The 19,065-nt window shown below is 44.2% G+C and overlaps 1 protein-coding gene across 1 annotated transcript in view; it reads left to right on the forward strand.

Annotated features, from left to right (window-relative positions):
* CORO1C (coronin 1C) overlaps positions 1 to 19,065 on the forward strand; it is a 77,076-nt gene that overhangs the window by 11,983 nt on the left and 46,028 nt on the right. The window contains exon 2 of the mRNA XM_052654316.1: positions 15,239 to 15,438. Coding sequence (XP_052510276.1) covers positions 15,244 to 15,438 — 195 coding nt within the window. The 5' untranslated portion in view covers positions 15,239 to 15,243. The remainder of the gene's footprint in view (positions 1 to 15,238; positions 15,439 to 19,065) is intronic.

The raw sequence follows: 19,065 nt of genomic DNA on the forward strand, positions 1-19,065 counted from the left end.
GGTATTGAGTGGAGGCAATGGCACCCCATTCCAGTACTTTTGCCTGGAAAATCCCATGGACAGAGGAGCCTCGTAGGCTGCAGTCCATGGGGTCGCTAAGAGTTGGACGTGGCTGAGCGACTTCACTTTCACTTTTCACTTTCCTGCATTGGAGAAGGAAATGGCAACCCACTCCAGTGTTCTTGCCTGGAGAATCCCAGGGACAGGGGAGCCTGGTGGGCTGCCGTCTATGGGGGCGCACAGAGTCGGACACGACTGAAGCGACTTAGCAAAGTATTTATTTGATAGTAATTACATTTTCCCTAGTGATGTTACATTTTACAGTTTCTTGATTGTAGACACTGATATTCTGAGTTTTTTGTGTTTCCCCCCTTTAGAAGAGAGGTGTGCTGATGAGGAAGTAGTTTGTAATTTTACCAAAAAGGATTAGACAAAATGATCTGTCCAGAGGTGCAGCAAGACTTCAGGAGTACAGGCGTGCTCACGCTCAGTTGCTCAGTTGTGTTCAGTTCTCTGCAACCGCATGGGCCGTAGCCCCCCAGGCTCCTCTGACTATGGGATTTTCCAGGCAGGGATACTAGAGTGGGTTGCCGTTTCCTTATCACACTTCACAGATAGAGTCTTTTCACAAAGTGGAAGGTTTGTGGAAGCCTTGCATCGAGAGAGTCTGTCAGCACCGTTTTCCCAGTAGCGTTTGCCCACTTCACGCATGTGTTCACAGTTTGGTAATTCTTGCAATATTTCAGACTTCTTCATTATTATACTCGGTATGACGCTCTGTGATCAGTGCTCTTTGATGGTCCACTGATGTTTTGGAGCATCACGAACCACACCCATGTGGGTGGTGAACTTAATCAGGGGGTTTTCTAACTGCTCCACTACCTGGCTGCCCCCTTGTCCCTCTCTCCTTGAGCCTCCCTATTCCCTGAGACACAACAGTGTTGAAATTAGGCCAGTTCATAACCTTGCAGTGGCTTCTAAGTGTTCACGTGAAAGGAAGAGTGTTAGGTCTCTCACTTTAAATCAAAAGTTAGAAATAATAAGCTCAGTGAGGGAGGCTAACAGACTTCTTGGGCCAGTTAGTCAAGTTGTGAATGCAAAGGAAAAGTTCTTGAAGGTCGCTGGTGAACCTGGAATGATAAAAGAAAGCAAAGCAATCTTATTGCTGATATGGAGACAGTTTTGGTAGTCTGCAGAGAATACCAAACCAGCCACAGCATTCCCTTAAGCCAAAGCCTAATCTCGAGCAAGGCCCTAACTCTCTTCAGTTCTGTGAAGGCTTAAAGTGAAGAAACTGCAGAAGAAAAATTTGAAGCTAGCAGAGGTTTCTTCATGAAGTTTAAGGAAAGAAACTGTCACTTAACATCAGAGTGCAAGGTGAGGCAGCAAGGCCTGATGTAGAAGCTGGAGCAAGTTATCCCGAAGATCTAGCTCAGATTATTAACGAAGGTGACCACCCTAGACAACAGATTTTCAACATAGATGAAGTATTCTTCTAATGGAAGAAGATGCCACCTAGGACTTTCATAGCAAGAGAGGAGAAGTCAGTGCCTCGCTTCAAAGCTTCAGAGGACAGGCTGACTCCGAGTGGCTAATGCAGCTCGTGACCTAAGGTGAAGGCAGTGCTCGTTTACCATCCTGAATATCCTAGGGCCCTTAAGAGTCACTCTAAATCTACTCTGCCTGTGCTCTATAAATGGAACAACAAAGCCTGGATGACAGCACAGCTGTTTACAACGTGGTTTCCTGAATATTTTAAGCCTACTGTTGAGACCAACTGTGCAGAAAAACATTCCTTTCAAAATATTACTGCTTGTTGCTGACATACTTGGTCACTCCAGAGCTCTGGTGGAGAGGTAGAATGAGGTGAATGTTGTTTTCCTGCCTGCCAACACAGCTTCAGCTCTCTAGCCCATGGATCAAGGGGTAGTTTCAACTTTCAGATCTTACTATTGAAGACATAACGTTTTTGTAAGGCTATAGCTGCCATAGATGGTGAGTCCTCTAATGGATTGTGGCAAAGTCTATTGAGAACTTTCTGGAAAGGACTTACCATTCTAGATGCCACTTGGATCATTCATGATTCATGGGGAGAGGTCAGAATACCAACATTAACAAGAGTTTGGAAGAAGTTAATTCCAGTCGTCATGGATGACTTCAGTGGAGGAAGTAACTGCAGATGTGATGGAAACAGCAAGAGAGCTAGAACTGGAGCCCCAAGATGGGCGTGGATCGCTGCCGCCTCCGGATCGGACTTGGGCGGAGTGGCTTCTCACGGGGGAGCAAAGAAAATGGTTTCTAGAGGTGGATTCTGTTCCTGGTAAAGATGTGAAGATTGTTGATATGACAACAAAGGTTTTATTTAGAATATTACATCAATTTAGATGATAAGGCAGCAGCCGAGTTTGAGAGGATTGAGCCCAATTTTGAAAAAAGTTCTGTCGTGGGTAAGATGCTGTCAAACAGCTTTGTGTGCTGCAGAGAAATCTTTCGTGAAAGGAAGAATCAATTGATGTGGCAGGCTGTTGTCTTAAGAAATTGCCATAGCCACCCAGCCTTTCGCAACTACCACCCTGATCTGTCAGCCATCAACCAAAAAGGATTATCACTCACTGAAGGCTCAGATGATAGCTGGTTTTTCAAAAAAGCAATGGTATTTTAAAATAAAGATGTATACATTGTTTTCAGACATTATGCTGTTGTGCGCTCAATAGACTATGTGCTCACTAAGTCGCTTCAGTTGTGTCTGACTCTGTGACCCTGTGGACTGTGGCCCGCCAGGCTCCTTTGTCCTATGGATAACGTGAACGGAACTTTTATATGGACTGAGAAACCCGAAAATTCTTGTGACTCACTTTACTTTGAGATGTGCTTTGTTGCAGTGGTTTGAACCTGAACCTGCATAATCTTTGAGCTGTGTACACCTGTGCACTTTCCTGTCTCTATAAAATGGCTGAAAATTCTGGAAACAGGGAGATTTTTTATTTTAAACAGTGTTAGTTTTGTTTTCAAATAACTTGTTCAGTATGTTTACCTTCAAGCTCTTGGGGCACCTCTGTGGGCAAACTACCTTAATTTTAAAGCCACAGATTGTTACTAATCTGAAAAGTCATGTAAGTAATTTAAATATTTTCCCCTAGCTTTTGCTGTTTTCAGATACCCTGCTTATAAAGAGAAGGCTCTTGGGAACTCCTCCTAAAAGGTGGTTCTTCACCCTGAATTGACTCCCTGCCCCACGTACTCTGCGTCCCAGCAGCACAGTGACTTTGGTGTGAATATTCGATCGCAGGGTCTCCTCCTGGAGACTGTCAGCTCCATGAGAGCCTGGCCGGTAGCATCATGCCAAGCACATGGTCAGAGCTCAGTAAATAGTTGGTGAATAAATGCATGATGAATGACTGGGATTAAAGACCTCTTCAGCATTCACAGTCGAGCATGTGTGTTATGAGTATAACCCTATGGGTGCTGGTACTCCATTCTCCTTGAATTGTGTGTGTTTTATGGGGGGATGTAGATTGCATCCTAGTGAAAGAAACGTTCTGTATAGACTTGGAGGCTTTAGGTTAACACGTTTGATGGTAATTGTATTAATAACAGCCCCATAGAAATTCTTTCAGTTCTTCCACTTGTAGATGAAGAAACAACCAACCATGGGCCTGAATTGATTTAGTGGTTAGGTGACTGTGCCAGGATAAGTTTATCTTGCATCCAGGCCAGAGTTATTCCTACTCTGCCTCCCTTGAACCAGGGTCAGGAGTGTGTTTATTTGATCACTGCTTGCCCAGGGTATATGGTATTAAAAAGGGAAGACGGCAGTTCTTCAGTTGAAGGAGATTAGTGTGTTTTTTTGACATTGCTACTTTTTCCTATGGCTAGCCTTATGAGGGTCTTCATAAAAATGCCTTTAAAAACCCACAGAAAGATCTGGGAGTCCGATAATTTCATTTCCTGCTCTAAGTATATTGCTAAAGAATTATTAAAATTTTATTCCAAGAGAAACTCCATCTCAGTAGTGCATACAGACTTAGCAAGTTTGAACAGTCATACACAATGTGCTTTCCCCCAGCTGTTGATAAGAAAAGTAGGTCAACAGTATAGAAAGAGCATTTCAAAACACATTCGTCATTAATTTTTAAGTGAGAGTGCTGGGCCAGTCATGTCGGTAAAGGTTCTGCAATTGGGATGAGCACTCTTGGGATTAATTTGGCTCTTTGAAGAGGGAGGCAGAACCAAGCTTCCGAGCCTGGTCTCCTGTGGGGCACTTTAGGGAAATGCTTCAGCTCAGAGGATTTTATTTGGTTCCATTGTGTTGTCTGGGCAGGCGGCACCTGTCTCTTCGATGGGGGATTCTTCAGCGATCCTTTCTTAAAGCTCCAGGGAAGCATGGCGTGGCATGTTTATGAAAATGCTGATGATAGCTGGGAGATACAGGGCCTGTAAACATGTCACCCTTATATGTGACCTGGGGGAGACCTGCCCTTCCTTTGATAAAGTAATAAAAAAAATTCTGCCATCGAAGAGCTAGAGATGGCCCTCGCAACCTTTTTAAAGTTCTTGATTTAGTAACTAAAATTCATGGCATGTCATTCTTCTTCATTTTAAGGGAGTTCCAGCACAGACCTCTTTGGTTGATGAAGGGTCTTTCTTTAAGACAAGCATGCGAGCGCTGAAGTGGGATTTTGAGGTTTCGTATTTAGGATCTTTTTCTGTCGCTCTTTTGCTGTTCACGTCATGCTCGTTTCTTTTTTAAAAGTTGCAGCCTTATGGAGTGTGTTGACGGTCAATTGTGAGACGGCTGCAGCCTGCCTCGTGATTTGGCGCAGGTCGATAGCTTGTTTGGGCTCTTGTCACTGCATTTTTTGCTGTCACTCTGAGCTGCACTTCCTACTCTGGGGCATCGGGGAGCGCCTATACTGATTATCATTTTAGGAACTCTTTGTAACTCTTTGTAACTCTTTCCTATGAGTACAGAGTTATAAACTGTAAAAGTAGGAGTTCTCTTCTTAGAAAGCTTTGAAAAGAGTAAACCTGTTCTTCGTAGCTCACCTTTTAGAAAGTATTCTTTTTTAAAGAATGATTGATCTTATTTTCAGCTTGTGTTAGGTCTTGGTTGCCGTGCAGGGTTTTCTCTAGTTGGGGCACGCGGGGCTCTCTCTAGTTGTGGTATGTGGGCTCTTCACCGCGGTGGCTTCTCTTGTTGTGGAGCACGGGCCCTAGGCTCGTGGCTTCAGTAGTTGAGGCACTCAGGCTTAGCTGCCCCAAGGCATGTGGGATCCTCCAGAATCAGGGATCGAACCCATGTCTTCTGCAACGGAGCAGCTCCCAGGGAAGCCCAGAAATTATTCTTGACATGTAGATCTCCAGCTTTTTATACATGCCCGGCTCTTCTCTTGGACAGTTGAGCACAGAGTCCCTTGACGTAAACCTAAGGGTTTTCAATCAGAAGCAAAGATGGGTTTCCTTCGGCATGCCTAATGTGCTGTGTCGCTTGTCTCAGTGTATTTAAATGCAAACAGCCAGCTTCTGTAGTTTATAAAGTGTGAGCCAAGTGTCATTTCCTATTTTAAAATGGCACCAGCAGGCCAAGTGGAACTGTGAACTGTGGAGGCACCGCATGAAGGAGTTCTGAGAGGCGTTGCTGGCTGACGTGGGAAACCCAAACTGTATGTGTGTGTGGAGTTTATCACTGAAAAAGTATGAAAGTTCAGGGGGTGAGAAGTTGAACTGCCCTGTACTTTGTGGTTTGAGGTCATCCTGTCTCTCTCTGAAGTCCTTTATCTTTGGGCAAGTCACGCAGTGTCTCTGGACTAAAAATGAAGGGCCTGGAGCTGATGACCCTTTTTACTCCAGGCTTCTTCTGTGGGGCCCGGTCTGGATACTTCTTGGTAAATCTTACTTGAATTTCTTTGTATTTTCTTTCCAAGAAGCATTTAAAAACCAAAATGTTGTAGGATTCTTGGGTCAAAGCAAAGTGCACTTATTGTTGGTATGCCTCATTTGTGGCATTTTATCTAGAACCTGAGTGGATGAGGGGATATCAGTGTTTGGAAAGCTATAATGAGTGAATTTTCACCCATTACTTTTGCCGTTTTTTTTAAGTCTTTTATTGAATTTGTTACGATATTGCCTGTTTTACGTTTTTTGGCAAAGAGGCCTGTGGGATCTTAGCTCTCAGACCAAAGATGGAACCCACACCCCCTGCATTGGAAGACAAAGTCCCAACCACTGGACCTCCAGGGAAGCCCTGTCACCATTCCTGGCGTCATGATGAATTGAACCAACATCAAGGCTGTTCCATAGTTGCAGTCAGTTGTCTTAAGTGGTCAGCAGTTTTTCTAAAAAAAAATTTCCAACATCTCTGGAGTGCAAACTTTCACCCTTAGCTGCTGTGTGTGAGGACTGTTGTGTGTCTGTCTGACTTTCTGCTGTGCTTTATATAAAGCAGACTGTTGCATGTGGTCTTTTTCTTCTTCCTTTGTAAAACAGCTTCTATTAAAGTAAGTAAATTAGGCTTTTTTTTTTTTTTGGAGGGTCTCATAAGTGGATCTCATAAGGGATTGGATGCAATAAAAGTAATTTGTTAGGTGAACTCTTCAGGTATCACTGGTGGGTTTGGTTTAAGGAAATTCAAAAAAGCCGAGCCATCTCATATCCAAAGGTGATGAATCTTGAATTTTTGTATTTAATCAGAGTACCTCCCGTATTTGCTCTTGGTGTCTGCTGTCTTACGAATGTACATCCTACATAGGCCTGCGTAATACCTTTACAACTTCTCACAAAGACTTTTTAACTGTTGGCACTGCCATTTAAATAGCGGATTTGGGGACCCTTGTTTCCTCCTCTGCTGTCCTGCTTGCCGCTTTCTATTAAATAACGTGTCTGATCTCTCCCCACATCTAAAAGGGCCAGAAAAACAGCAGCTCAGAGGGAACATGTCCTTTCCCTGTTGGGACACTCTGGAGTCTTCCTGTGGTTGCTGCTGCTCAGCCTCCTGAGGTCTTGAGTGATCTGGACTCTGGAATGGTCTCGGCACATGTGCCGAGCAGGATTTTGCTGCTAGTAGGGGTTTTCCTGTATGTGTTCCTAGCAGGATGTGCTTCCTTTCATACACACCATAGAAGTGCATCTGCTGGAATCTTTAAAACAGATAACTTTTCAATAAACAGGAAAATGTCAAAATTGTGGTCCCTTTTTTATGAGATTGATGGAAGCAGAGAGAATGGAGAAAAAAATGTAGTAACATTTACTCAGGTGTTTGAGTGTGTTTTATTTGGTGCCATTACAGTATTATAAACACCCTGTTTTGTCTACGTTTCCCCTTGTAAACACCAAACACATTTCTTTTATGGCCTTTGAAATAAATTTTCTCTGTTAACTTGACTAGGCATTACCGCAAGAAGCATGCCTTTACACTCTCGACGAGGTCGATGATGATCAGCTGATTGTGAGATGGAAGTTTTCTTCTGAGAATGATTTTTAGCAAACTTTGCTCTGATGCCTATAAAATAGGTCCTTAAAACATGGACCTTATTTTTCACAGTTTGTTCTTGGTTAAAATGTTTACCCAACATGTAAAGAAAATTTTAATAATTTTTTGTTTCCTTAGCTGAACTGTTAAGTATTGTGGGCATTAATAGTCAGCTTGTAGGTTTTCTCTTTTTAGAGTCTTTCTTCGCAGACCAGCTTGCTGTCTGTATTTCTGGCTGTGCTGGTCTCAGTTGCTGCGCTCGGGCTCTCTCTGGTTGCGGGGAGCGGGGGCGCTTTCGGCGGCAGCTCCTGTGCTTCTCTCCGTGGTGGCCTCTCTCGCGGCTCCCAGGCTCTAGCACCCTGGGTTTCAGCAGTTGAGGCGCACAGGCTTAGTTGCCCCCAGCATGTGGGCTCTTACCAGAGCAGGAATCAAAAACCCGTGTCCCCAGCATTGGCAGGTGGATTCTTAACCACTGGACCATCAGGGAAGCCCTAGATTTTCTTCGTGAAGCTGAAAACAAGAACATATTATCTACTGATTAGAAATTTGTGTGGGAATGTAAATTGGTGTAATCACTATGGAAGATGGTATGGAGGTTCCTCAAAAAGGTAAAAATCGAACTACCGTATGATCCAGCAATTCTACTTCTGAGTATTTATCCAGAGGAAACTAAATTATTGTCTTGAAAAGGTATCTGTACCCCTGTGTTCATTGCAATATTATTTACAATAGCCAAGATAATGGAAACAACGCAGATGTGTGACAGATAAATGGATGAGAAAGTGTAGTGTTCTGGAATATTATTCAGCCATTAAAAAGAAGGAAATTCTGCCATTTGTGACAAGATGGATGGATCTTGAGGGCATTATTCTAAGTGAAGTAAATCAGACAGAGAAAGGCAAATACTCTTTATCACTTACATGCTGAATCTTAAAAACGAAAGCCAACACAAAACCCAAACTCTCTAGGAAAATAGCACATTTGGTGGTTGCCAGAGGTGGTGGGTTAGATGGGTGGGTGAAATGGGTGAAGGGGTCTAAAGATACAAACATCTGGTTATAATATAAATAAGTCCTAATATATAGCCTGTCGACTATAAAAAGGATAAATGAATTAAAAAGAGGCTTGCCATGATGGCTGCTAAACAGTCAAAGACTTAACTTTTAGTCTGCTTGCTTGGCTTTCAATATCATCTAGAAACTTGGGCAGAGGAGATGTGTCTGTGAGAGTGTTTTATAGTTGAACCTGTGCTCTCAGCCTGTTCTTACAGTCTTTGTCTTTCAGAGATTCATCAGTTTTTATTATAATGAAAATCATTCTAGAACAGTCCCAGTCATACTGGAAATTTGGGCAGAATGATCAATTGCTTATTATAAGGCCTTACGTAAGGTTCATAATTCCCAACATTTTGTGAAAATTAAAAACCACATTGCATTTTTTCTATCTAAAATCAGTTTATTTTGAAATTTGTAAACATTGATTTGCTTAATGATTGCTACATTGTCTCCCTCTTTATTACCAGAGGCTCCTTAGTTACTGTGATCATTGGAAAGAAAAGGCCCTATGCAGTTCAAAGAACTTGACTTGAAAGACTAATGGGCAAGCAACCTCTCCAAGATTGAACTCTGATAAGATATTTGAAATTGAATGTATTCTATCCTTGGACTTTGTGTATTTGTTCAGGATTGTTTCATCTATTCTTTTTAATATAACTGAAAATTAAATTTACTTATAAAATGCCTTCATTTGGGGGATGCTTTAGTTGTGTAATTTGGGATATGATATTTAATAAAAGAACACCTAAGTTTGATGGTATGACACTTGGGAAATTTATAGCTGAACATTTAAAAAATTGGTGGAACACTAATGTGGTTTGATACTACTGGCTTCTTTCTCAAGAAGAGGTTTGTTTTTCTGTAGTAAACACCATGCTGACGTGGGAGAATATAAAATTTTGTAAAGGTTAGTTGATAACTGATGCTAGCTCATTAATGTGAAATCATACTTTTGGCTCATAAATTGGCAGAAAATTGACTTGGTTTTTTTCCCTTGGGGTAGGGAAACCTATTAGCAGGCTCTGAAGTAACAGTTGCAGACATTTATCGGACAGTGCTTACTATGCTTCAGATGCTATGCTAGGAACATTGCATATTTTTAAAAAACATTTTTATTGAGAGATAATTCACATAGCAGACAGCTCACCCTACTTAAAGTAAACAGTTCAATGGTTTTTAATATATTCACAAATATGTACAGCTGTCACCACAAATCATAGAATATTTTCATCACTTCAGAAAGAAAGGCTGTACTCTTTAGCTATAACCTCCTGTTCTGTGATACCCCTTCCTCCCCGACAGGTAATCACTAATTTGCTTTCTGTGTCCATGGGTTCGCCTATTCTGGGCCTTTGTGTGAATAGGAATCATAATATATAAGCTTTTGTAATTGGCTTCTTAGCATAATAAGGTTTATTTAAGTTGTAGCATGTATTAGTATTTTTTTAAATTGCCAAATAATATCCCTTTGTGTGGATATATGCCATTTTGTTTGTCCATTCATTGTCCAGTGGGTATATCGAGCATTTGAATTGTTTTCACCCTTTGGCTGTTGTGAATGTGCTGCTTTTAAAATTCTTGTTCAAGTATTTGTCTGACTACCTGTTTTTAGTTCTTTGGGGTAAGTTCCTAGTTGTGGAATTTCAGGGTCATAGCGTAATTCTTTTGAATCATTTCAGAACTGCCAGATTGCCCTCCCAAGCAGCTGCGCTGTTTTACATTCCCACTACCTGTGTCTGAGGGTTCAGATTTCTCTGCATCCTCATTGACACTTATTCTCTGGCCCGATTCTAGCCATCCTGGTGGGCGGAAAGTGGTATTTCAATGTGGTTTTGATTTACATTTCCCCAGTGACCAAAAATATCCAGCATCTTTTTTCCTGTGGTCATGTATGGATGTGAGAGTTGGACTGTGAAGAGGGCTGAGCGCCGAAGAATTGATGTTTTTGAACTGTGGTGTTGGAGAAGACTCTTGAGAATCCCTTGGACTGCAAGGAGATCCAACCAGTCCATTCTGAAGGAGATCAACGCTGGGATTTCTTTGGAAGGAATCATGCTGAAGTTGAAGCTCCAGTACTTTGGCCACCTCATGTGAAGAGTTGACTCATTGGAAAAGACCCTGATGCTGGGAGGGATTGGGGGCAGGAGGAGAAGGGGACGACCGAGGATGAGCTGGCTGGATGGCATCATGGACTCGATGGACGTGAGTCTGAGTGAACTCCGGGAGCTGGTGATGGACAGGGAGGCCTGGCGGGCTGCGATTCATGGGGTCGCAGAGAGTCGGACACGACTGAGCGACTGAACTGAACTTTGTTGTGTTTATTGAACATTTCTTTTTTGGAAAGATCTATTTAAATCCTTTGCTCATTTTGAAATTAGATTATTTGTCTTTTTTATTACTGAATTGTAGGAACTCTAAACTAGAGACAAGTGCCTTATCAGATATATTATTTCCAAAAATTTTCTCCCATTCTGTGAGTTGTCTTTTAACTTTCTTGATGGTGACTTTGAAGCACAAAGGTTTTTAGTTTCAACGCAGTCCATTTAGTATACTTTCTATTTTTGTTGCTTGTGTTTTTGGTGTCATATCTAAGAATCCTTTGCCAGATCCCAGGTCATGAAGATTTACTTCTGTTTTCTTCTAAGAGTTTTAAATTTTAGCTCTTAGAGTTATATCTTTGATCTATTTTGAGTTAATCATTTTATATTATGTGAGGTCAGGGTCCAGCCTTTTTTTTTTAAATCATGCGTTTATTATGAAAATATAACACATTTACAGAAGACTTGGAAAATACGGAACAAAGTTACATCTAGTTCCGCTTCCAGCTTCTTTTGTGTCTGTTCTGCGGTCTCAGCACCATTTGTTGAAAAAAAGAGGCTTATTCCCCACATTGAATCATGTTGAAATCTGTTGATCAAAGATGTAGAAAGAACTTTCAGTTCTATTCCGTTAACTTATATGTCTGTCCTTGTTCTGATTTTGTCAGATACTTTTTCTGTGAGATGGTCATGTGATTTTTGTTTTTTATTTGATTGACACATGTTACATTGATTGATTTTCAGAGGTCACACCAACCTTGCATGGTGGGAAAAGTCCCACTTGGTCACGGTGTAGATTCCTTTTCACATGTTGCTAGATTTGGTCTGCTAGTATTCTGTTGAGGATTTTTGCATCCATATTTATAAAAGATATTAGTCTAGTTTTCTTGGGATGTCTTTGTCTGATTTTGGTATTAGAGTAATACTGGCCTCATAAAGTTAGTTTGGAAGTAATTGGTGAAGAACTGGTATTGATTCTTTAACATTTGACAGACTTCTGAAGTCTGTCAAGTCTGTGAAGTCATCTGGACTCAGTGTGTCAAATACCGTTTTTAACTCTTATTATGAGGTATCATCTCTTTCATAGATGAGGAAACTGAGGCTCAGAAAGGTCAGCGGCAGAAGTGGAACATGAATCTGGGTTACCTTGTGTCGAGGACCAGGATGGTGAAGATGGCCGGTCTGCTGTGTGCTTGCCTCTGACTGTATAGGGCGCTTCTGCTGTGGTCCCGGTAGCAGGGGCTCGGCTATGGTCACGTCACCTTTGTGTGTGCTGTGCCCGTTTCCAGGCAGAGACTCTGACCCTGCAGGAGGTTATGACTTGCCCTGCTGAACCCCGACCAGGGAGGTCAACGGCATGCTCCGCACTCACAAGGCTGCCTGACTGGCGAGTCCGCCCCGTTCCCTGCTCCTCTCTGTTGTGTGCAGTGTGAGCAGCCGTACCACACGTGGGCAGCTGAGCCCAGATGAGGTTCGGCCTCGGGTGTGGATGGCCTGGCCCTGACAGCGCAGCACGGCCAAAGCCCTGGCCTCCCCCTCTCTGCTCTGTCGCTAACACTCTGCTCCATGGTTGTAGCAAAAGAACCTCTCACTCTGACTTCCTGTACTTGGGATGGAAATTTGTGTAACATATGTCACTCTGTGTAATACAGAAGTGACTTTTAAAGGTATTTTAGTATGTCAGACACCCAGCAGCTTTGTGAGATGTTTTCTAGTGAAGACATTCAAAGCATATTTATATTAATATTCATATTGTTGGTGAGATTAGATGGTATCCTGGCCTGTTTGAGTGAAGAGGAAAAACTGTCTCCATTTTTCAAGTTAGAGGGCTTCCTCACGTGTCTGTTCACGCTGACTGCTGGCAGCCTGAAAAGCTGACCCAGTGCCTGCGTGGGTGGAGGGGCTGGGTGGGTGGAGGACTTCCCAGAGGGCGGTGAGAGCTGATCTGGGGGGCAGGAGAGCGCCGTCTCGGCCTGGCAGCCAGTGTTCCTGGACCTGCTGGGACACCGGGGCTGGAGGCTCCCCTGTGCAGCCCCAGGCTGTCTGGGTGGCACTTGCTGGCACCTCTGCTCACTTGTGCTGTGCTGTCCTGTCCGGGGCCCCCGTGTGGCTTCTGGGGCAGGTGAGGGCAGCGCCTGGCTCTGCCACACGGGAGGAGCAGAGCTGGGTGTCTGGCTGCTCCTAACTAGGCTGTTGGTCAGTTTTCCCTGCAGCCCCCCTCCGGCCCCCAACACCAGTTTCCCTTCTGAGCGCTGGGCCTGGCGTCCTTCTGTGAGCTGCTCCTCCGAGACCTCCGCTGTGGGGAGAGCGCTCACTTCTGCCAGCTCCACGGGCTCAACAGCATTCCTCTTGCACAGGCTCGTGGTCCCGTTTGCTCTCTGTAGGCTCCTTTCCAGTGTCTGCTTCTCTTTTGGCGTTTATACCTGTGTTTATTCCTTTACTGTCATTTTATTAGGATTTCGGGAAGGAGTGGAGAGAAATGCCATTCATGAATTTCTTTTGTAAATTACCTTGTCCTGTAGTTCACGTGATTTCCCTTTGGGATTTTCATGTTTGAAATCTGTAAAATCGTTACTTAAGCGGGATCAACTCTTTGGCACACAGCGCAGGTCTCCCTTCCTCTGTGTTAACTGCACTTCTGAAATGCCTGCTGGACAGCCATGGCGGGGGTTCCGGCTTCTGCGGCTTGTGGAGGTGGTTGGGGAGGGAAGCGGACCCTGAGACAGGCTGACTGTACGTCGGTTTTTGTATGGATGTGCTTTTCTTTAGTTTCACCACCTTGTGGAAGCTGTCTTGTCTTCTCCAGCTTGAGATGAATTCATTCTGTTGCATGGATGGAGGGCCCTGGCCAAGTGGGAGGAAATAATTTACCGTCTCCTCACCGAGGGCTTTCGGCATCTGCTCTTCCTGGTCAGCTGGGAAGGTCTGGCAGCAGCTGCTCTGAGGAACACGGGTGCTCAGCAGCCTGCCAAGGCTTTGTTGCCTCAGCCCAGCCACATGCCCTGGGCTTCTGCACTTAGCAGTGGGCCCAGAGCCATGAGGAAGGGAATTCAAGGGTGGGGGCTGGTGGTAATTAGCGGCCGCCCCACATGTGTCCCATTTGGCACGCGTGGACAGGTATTATTTGCCCTCTTCTGTCCTTGGGGACAGGGGGACCAGTGTTCAGCTGAGTTGTGAAGGTTTGCCTGTGTTCCATCGTCACTTGCGTTTTCCGGGGGCTCCTTCCTCCCTGGCCAGCACGAATGGAATGTCCTGTGTTAACGGACAGGAAAACGACACTGCGGTGCAGCCCAGGAGGCCTCAGTCAGGCGGGGCCTGCTGCTCCTCAAGCCTGACCGCTTTCAGGGTTGGACAACCCAGTGGAATTTGGGGTCTGAAATGACCCCTGAGGAAGCCCGGGAACACCGGCTTGGTGTCCCTTCCTGTCCCCAGGTCCTCTGGGCTCCTTGGGAATTGGCTGTGCTGAGTGGTCAGCTCTGACATACTGGTTTCCTTTCCCCTCCCTGATTTTTTCTTTCCCTCTGCTCACAGCTGCTGGCACGATGACCCCAGGCCTTTCTCCATCATGGCAGCTTCGTAGCCCGGCCCCTTTCTGCCTAATCAATCTGGTGTGCTAGCGGCACCCCTCTTGTCATCCAATTCATCTCCACTTTTCATGAAAGCTTTTGCCTTGCTTTTTCTCTTCCTCAACCTGGTTTTGGCCCCATGATAGCGCAAGTAGTCAGACTCCAGGTAACAGCACCAGAGATGTGGTTCTTAGTTGCTCTGACTGTTCTGCTTGTGTTGGAAGCCTCTTGAAGGCAAGGGCGGTTTATTTGTGAATTCGCCACTGCTCATAGCTGGTCTTGTGGAAACATTCGTGAGGAGACACTGTTCTCAGATGGCAGAGTGCTGATGTCTGGGGAAAATGCTTAAAAGCGGAAAAATTACCTTGGCAGACTGAGGAAAAAGCCACAGCATCATAATTTGGGGGAGGAGGGGATCCCTCAGCTTCAAATCAACCGAATGACTTCGCTTTGGAGTCCCCTTATCTGTAAAGGGGTGGGGATCATAGTGGATTGTCTTTCCAGTCCCACCCAGCCCTGAAAGGCCACTTTCCTTCATTCTTTACCTTGATCTTTCTCTTAAAATTAAAACTAATGAGCTGTTTCTGGATCTCGAATTTGGAATTTTTCATTTCTTTGTAATTTTTTCCCTGACGCATTTTGCAGTTTTCTCTGAGTACGTGCTGCTAAAGGAAATTTGGGTTTGCCATTTGGCCACCATTTAGGAGAGCAGACAAAATGCTATACTGTTGTGTTTTTTTTTTTTTTTTCTCCTGACTTGGAGCTCTTCATTTCTAAAAGTGAATTTTCTCTCAGGGGCATGATTTTAACTTACTTTTTGTCCTCCCACAGACACGATGAGGCGAGTGGTACGACAGAGCAAGTTTCGGCATGTATTTGGACAAGCAGTGAAAAATGACCAGTGTTATGATGACATCCGGGTTTCTCGAGTGACCTGGGACAGTTCCTTTTGCGCTGTCAATCCCAGATTCGTTGCCATAATCATAGAAGCGAGTGGGGGAGGAGCGTTCCTTGTACTCCCTTTGCACAAGGTAAGTCATCTGACTTTCCATCCTGTGAGATGACACCCTCCAGTAATCTCTGTTTAGCCTGTAATGGATTGATTTGGAGACGGATAGTTCACTAAGCATTGTGTGATTTCTGGGACCATTAGACTCTGATGTAGTTGAGGTTAAGTTCCACACGCTTTACTAACCACATCAGTTTTTCTCTGACAGAGAATCATTAAACAGAATGGTGAACTCTGTTCTGGACGTGCTCTCTATGGATAGGAAAGATTCTTAGGGTGATGCTGTGAGCGTGGAGAGGCACAGGGACTTAATGATTTGGTTAGTAATCATCCGCTTGCCTTAAAAGATTCCCAAAGTGCAACTTTAAAAGCAGTAATGTTTTTAAATGGGCAGAAATTGTAAAAGATATATAAGAAACTCGTGTGTACGTGTGTATGTGTGAGTGATCATGAGGACTGAGACTTCTTGGTTTTGTTTTGTTTTTGAATGGTAAGTGCGATGAGAGCCCGAGAAAATGTCCTCAGACAATGCAGATTGCAAGTCTGTGCAGGAGTAAGTTTCAGCACAGGATCTAAACAGCGTTCACAAGTGGTAGAAATAAAGGCTCTCTACTGAAAGTGGGTCCATGTGATTTTCAGCCTTGCTGGACTTCCTAGTTCTCCCTTCTGACTTCATCCTTCCAGAGAACCCTCTCCAATATGTGGGAGCAGATAGGCGGTTTGTAACTTTCTGACCATTCTTGAAAATTGTAGATGAGGTCTGTGCGAGCTTTAACAGGAAATCCCAGAATTGCAAATAATGGGGGGGTGCACAGGCGGGAAACACTGAAGGGAGAGCCTGGAAAGAGTCATTTTCTGATTAGCTTTTGGGAGGAAAATAGGTTTGGTGAGCCCTGAGCCCTCATGATAAGGACGCAGAGGCTGGGTCACGTCACAGCTGTTTCCACTCTGCTGGGAACAGTGGGTCTCCCTGAGCCCGAGTCATGCCCGTTAGGGGCGTGTCTCCTCTTGATGGGCCGTGTGATTCTGAAATGGTTACGGTCCGTAAATTTCTGTCAAAGTTTGTTTCCCATTGTATTTTGGTGTTTTTTTCTTAGGAAGACTTTTGCTGGGAAAGCTTCCAGTTTTTTTTGACTTTTCATTCTCTCAGATGCTCGTGACTAAACTTGTTTTATTTTAGCATCTGATCTGCACCTCGGTGACTGGATTGATGTGGTATTATACAACAGAACCATCTCACTACAGAAACAGGACATGGATGCCTTTGGGGAACAAATCTGATATATGTCTCCAAATGTACTTTCTTATTGGCAAAGTTGTCTATCATTTTTTAAAGAAGACTCTTTTCGTTAAATTGAAATTAAATTTTGTACTCAGATACTTTCACTTTTGTGGAGAAAACGTCTGCTTTGGTGGTGAATAATTCATTCATTTCAGTTCAGCCGCTCAGTCGTGTCTACCTCTTTGCGACCCCATCGACTGCAGCACGTCAGGCTTCCCAGTCCATCACCAACTCCTGGAGCTTGCTCAAGCTTGTGTCCATTGAAGTCGGTGATGCCATCCGACCATCTCTGTCATCCCCTTCTCCTTCTGCCTTCAATCTTTCCCAGCAGAATAATACATTACCCTGTTACAACTGTACTTACCTGATTTTGGAGTGGGATTTGGAATCTGATGCCAGTAGTGCATTTGATTGCCACGACTTTTTAGTTGATTTGTCTACCAAGAGCAAGGAGCACTTGAAAACTTGACTTTCAGTGGTGTCTTAATGGTGGCTAGCTAAGAAGACACCTTAGCTTGTTAACCAAGATCAGGCTCTGAGGCACCGCGATCTCTTTTGAGTTCAAGAGGATAAATTTAAGACTTTGGTTTTTTTTTTTTTTGCTTCAAAGAAATGGAACAAGCCAATTAAGAAACCCAAAATCAACTTCCAAGTGGCTAATCTTCCCCTGAGTTCAGACAGTTCTCTTCAAGTCCCACATCCACAGAAGGCTTTATGAGTCCACCTTAGCTTTCACCAACCATGGGAAGCTTAGGGTTCTGCTTATACCATGTAAGGGAGACTCGTGTGCAGGTCCAAAGCCAGCTGGATCCGGTGCTTTGATTTTTAACATGAAGTGGTCAATAAGTAGATTTTACCATTTTGTTCTTTAAGCAACTGTATAGGAATTAGGATAGAATAAGTTGCTTCAGAAATTATCATGTTTGAGCAAAGTGGTGGTTTTGGAGGCGCCTCCAGGGCCTGTCTTTCCCAGGCTTGTAATAGCATTCTGTGTGGCTTTGGTCCTTAAATATTAATTTGTGTTGGAGGAGGTGACATTGGCATAAACTAAGCCCAGTGACACCCATTGGAAATAAAGCCAGTACTTGGGGCTATCACATTTTATAATCAGTGGGTTCACACATACTCTGGGGTTTTTGTGTATTAAAGCATGTGTGTTGCGCCCTTAGGATCAGCGTGGTGTTGAGGAAGGAACACGGGCCCGGGAGGCAGGAGCCGGGCGCTCAGTGCTGGCTCGGTCACTGACTTCTGGTGGGGCCTGGATTCCTCACTCTGTCCTTCTCTCCCGTTTCTCTGTCTGGAACGTGAAAGGCTCTGTATTATATGAAAGCGCCTTTCTGCTTTGGCAGTTCCAGATGATCTCGGAAGTATTTCCTGTCTCCCGTGGCACTCAGTGTTAATATGCGTTCTCATTTGGCTACCCAGAAGTCAGCAAGGGAAATGCTGTTGTTCCTTTTTTCCCTGCTTAGTGCCAACACGTAACTTTGCGAAGTAGGTGCCTGTTTACTCCTGGTTGCTTTTCTACCAAAGGCAAGGCTGAGCCAAGCAAAGAAAAGTAATCCTTGGCCCCTGTAGATAGTCCTGTGTCTCAGGAGCTCTTGAAAGGCTCTGCTAGGATGGCAGGGCCTAGCCCAGAGGCCTGGAGTGTCAGGTAACACTCCCCTTTCTTTTCTTCCTAAGACCCTGTCCCTTAACTACTTACTACCTGTGCTTTTAGAAAATAGAACTCTGCTCCACATTGTCAGGAAACCTACATTTCTGCAGGCTCTGTAGGGCCAACTGCCCCTGGATATCTGTTTCCTTTTAATTTTGGTTTAATAGTATATATTTGAATGAGGATCATAAGTTTTACGTTTTCACAGTGATGGTTCATTGTTGGATGTGCACAGTTGGTTAGGTGTGCATGTGATCAGTTGGTCTGATCGTCTGTAATCTCTGTCCTCCAGGAGTGCTGTGTCTACCTTTTGTTGTGGTCAGTTTCCTGCCACCCTCACCCCACTCCCCTGGAGACTGCTGGTGCTGAGATGTTTGTCTCCCCTTTAGAAGGGCAGCCTTGAAGGAGGAAAACACTCAGGACCCTGAGTGCATGTTGAACCCTTGATCCTGAACAGGATTCTGCCCTGGAAAAGAGGTCCTGCGACTTCAGTGTCTTGGCAACTTTGAAACAGTTTTATAATGAGGTGCTGCTTTTGTTTAAAGGGAAGGGAAAACCAAATTCCCACATGTAATATGAAGCGATGCTTGAAATGAAGATTGTAGGAAATGATGCTCTGGGTGTGTGCTGGACTCCTGTATGTGAGGATGGCAGTCTAGGATTTCTCTAAACATGAACCTAAGGAGATGCGTATGCTTTCAAATAACTATCTC

The sequence above is a fragment of the Budorcas taxicolor genome, chromosome 17, assembly GCF_023091745.1.
Source record: "Budorcas taxicolor isolate Tak-1 chromosome 17, Takin1.1, whole genome shotgun sequence".
Taxonomy (NCBI): domain Eukaryota; kingdom Metazoa; phylum Chordata; class Mammalia; order Artiodactyla; family Bovidae; genus Budorcas; species Budorcas taxicolor.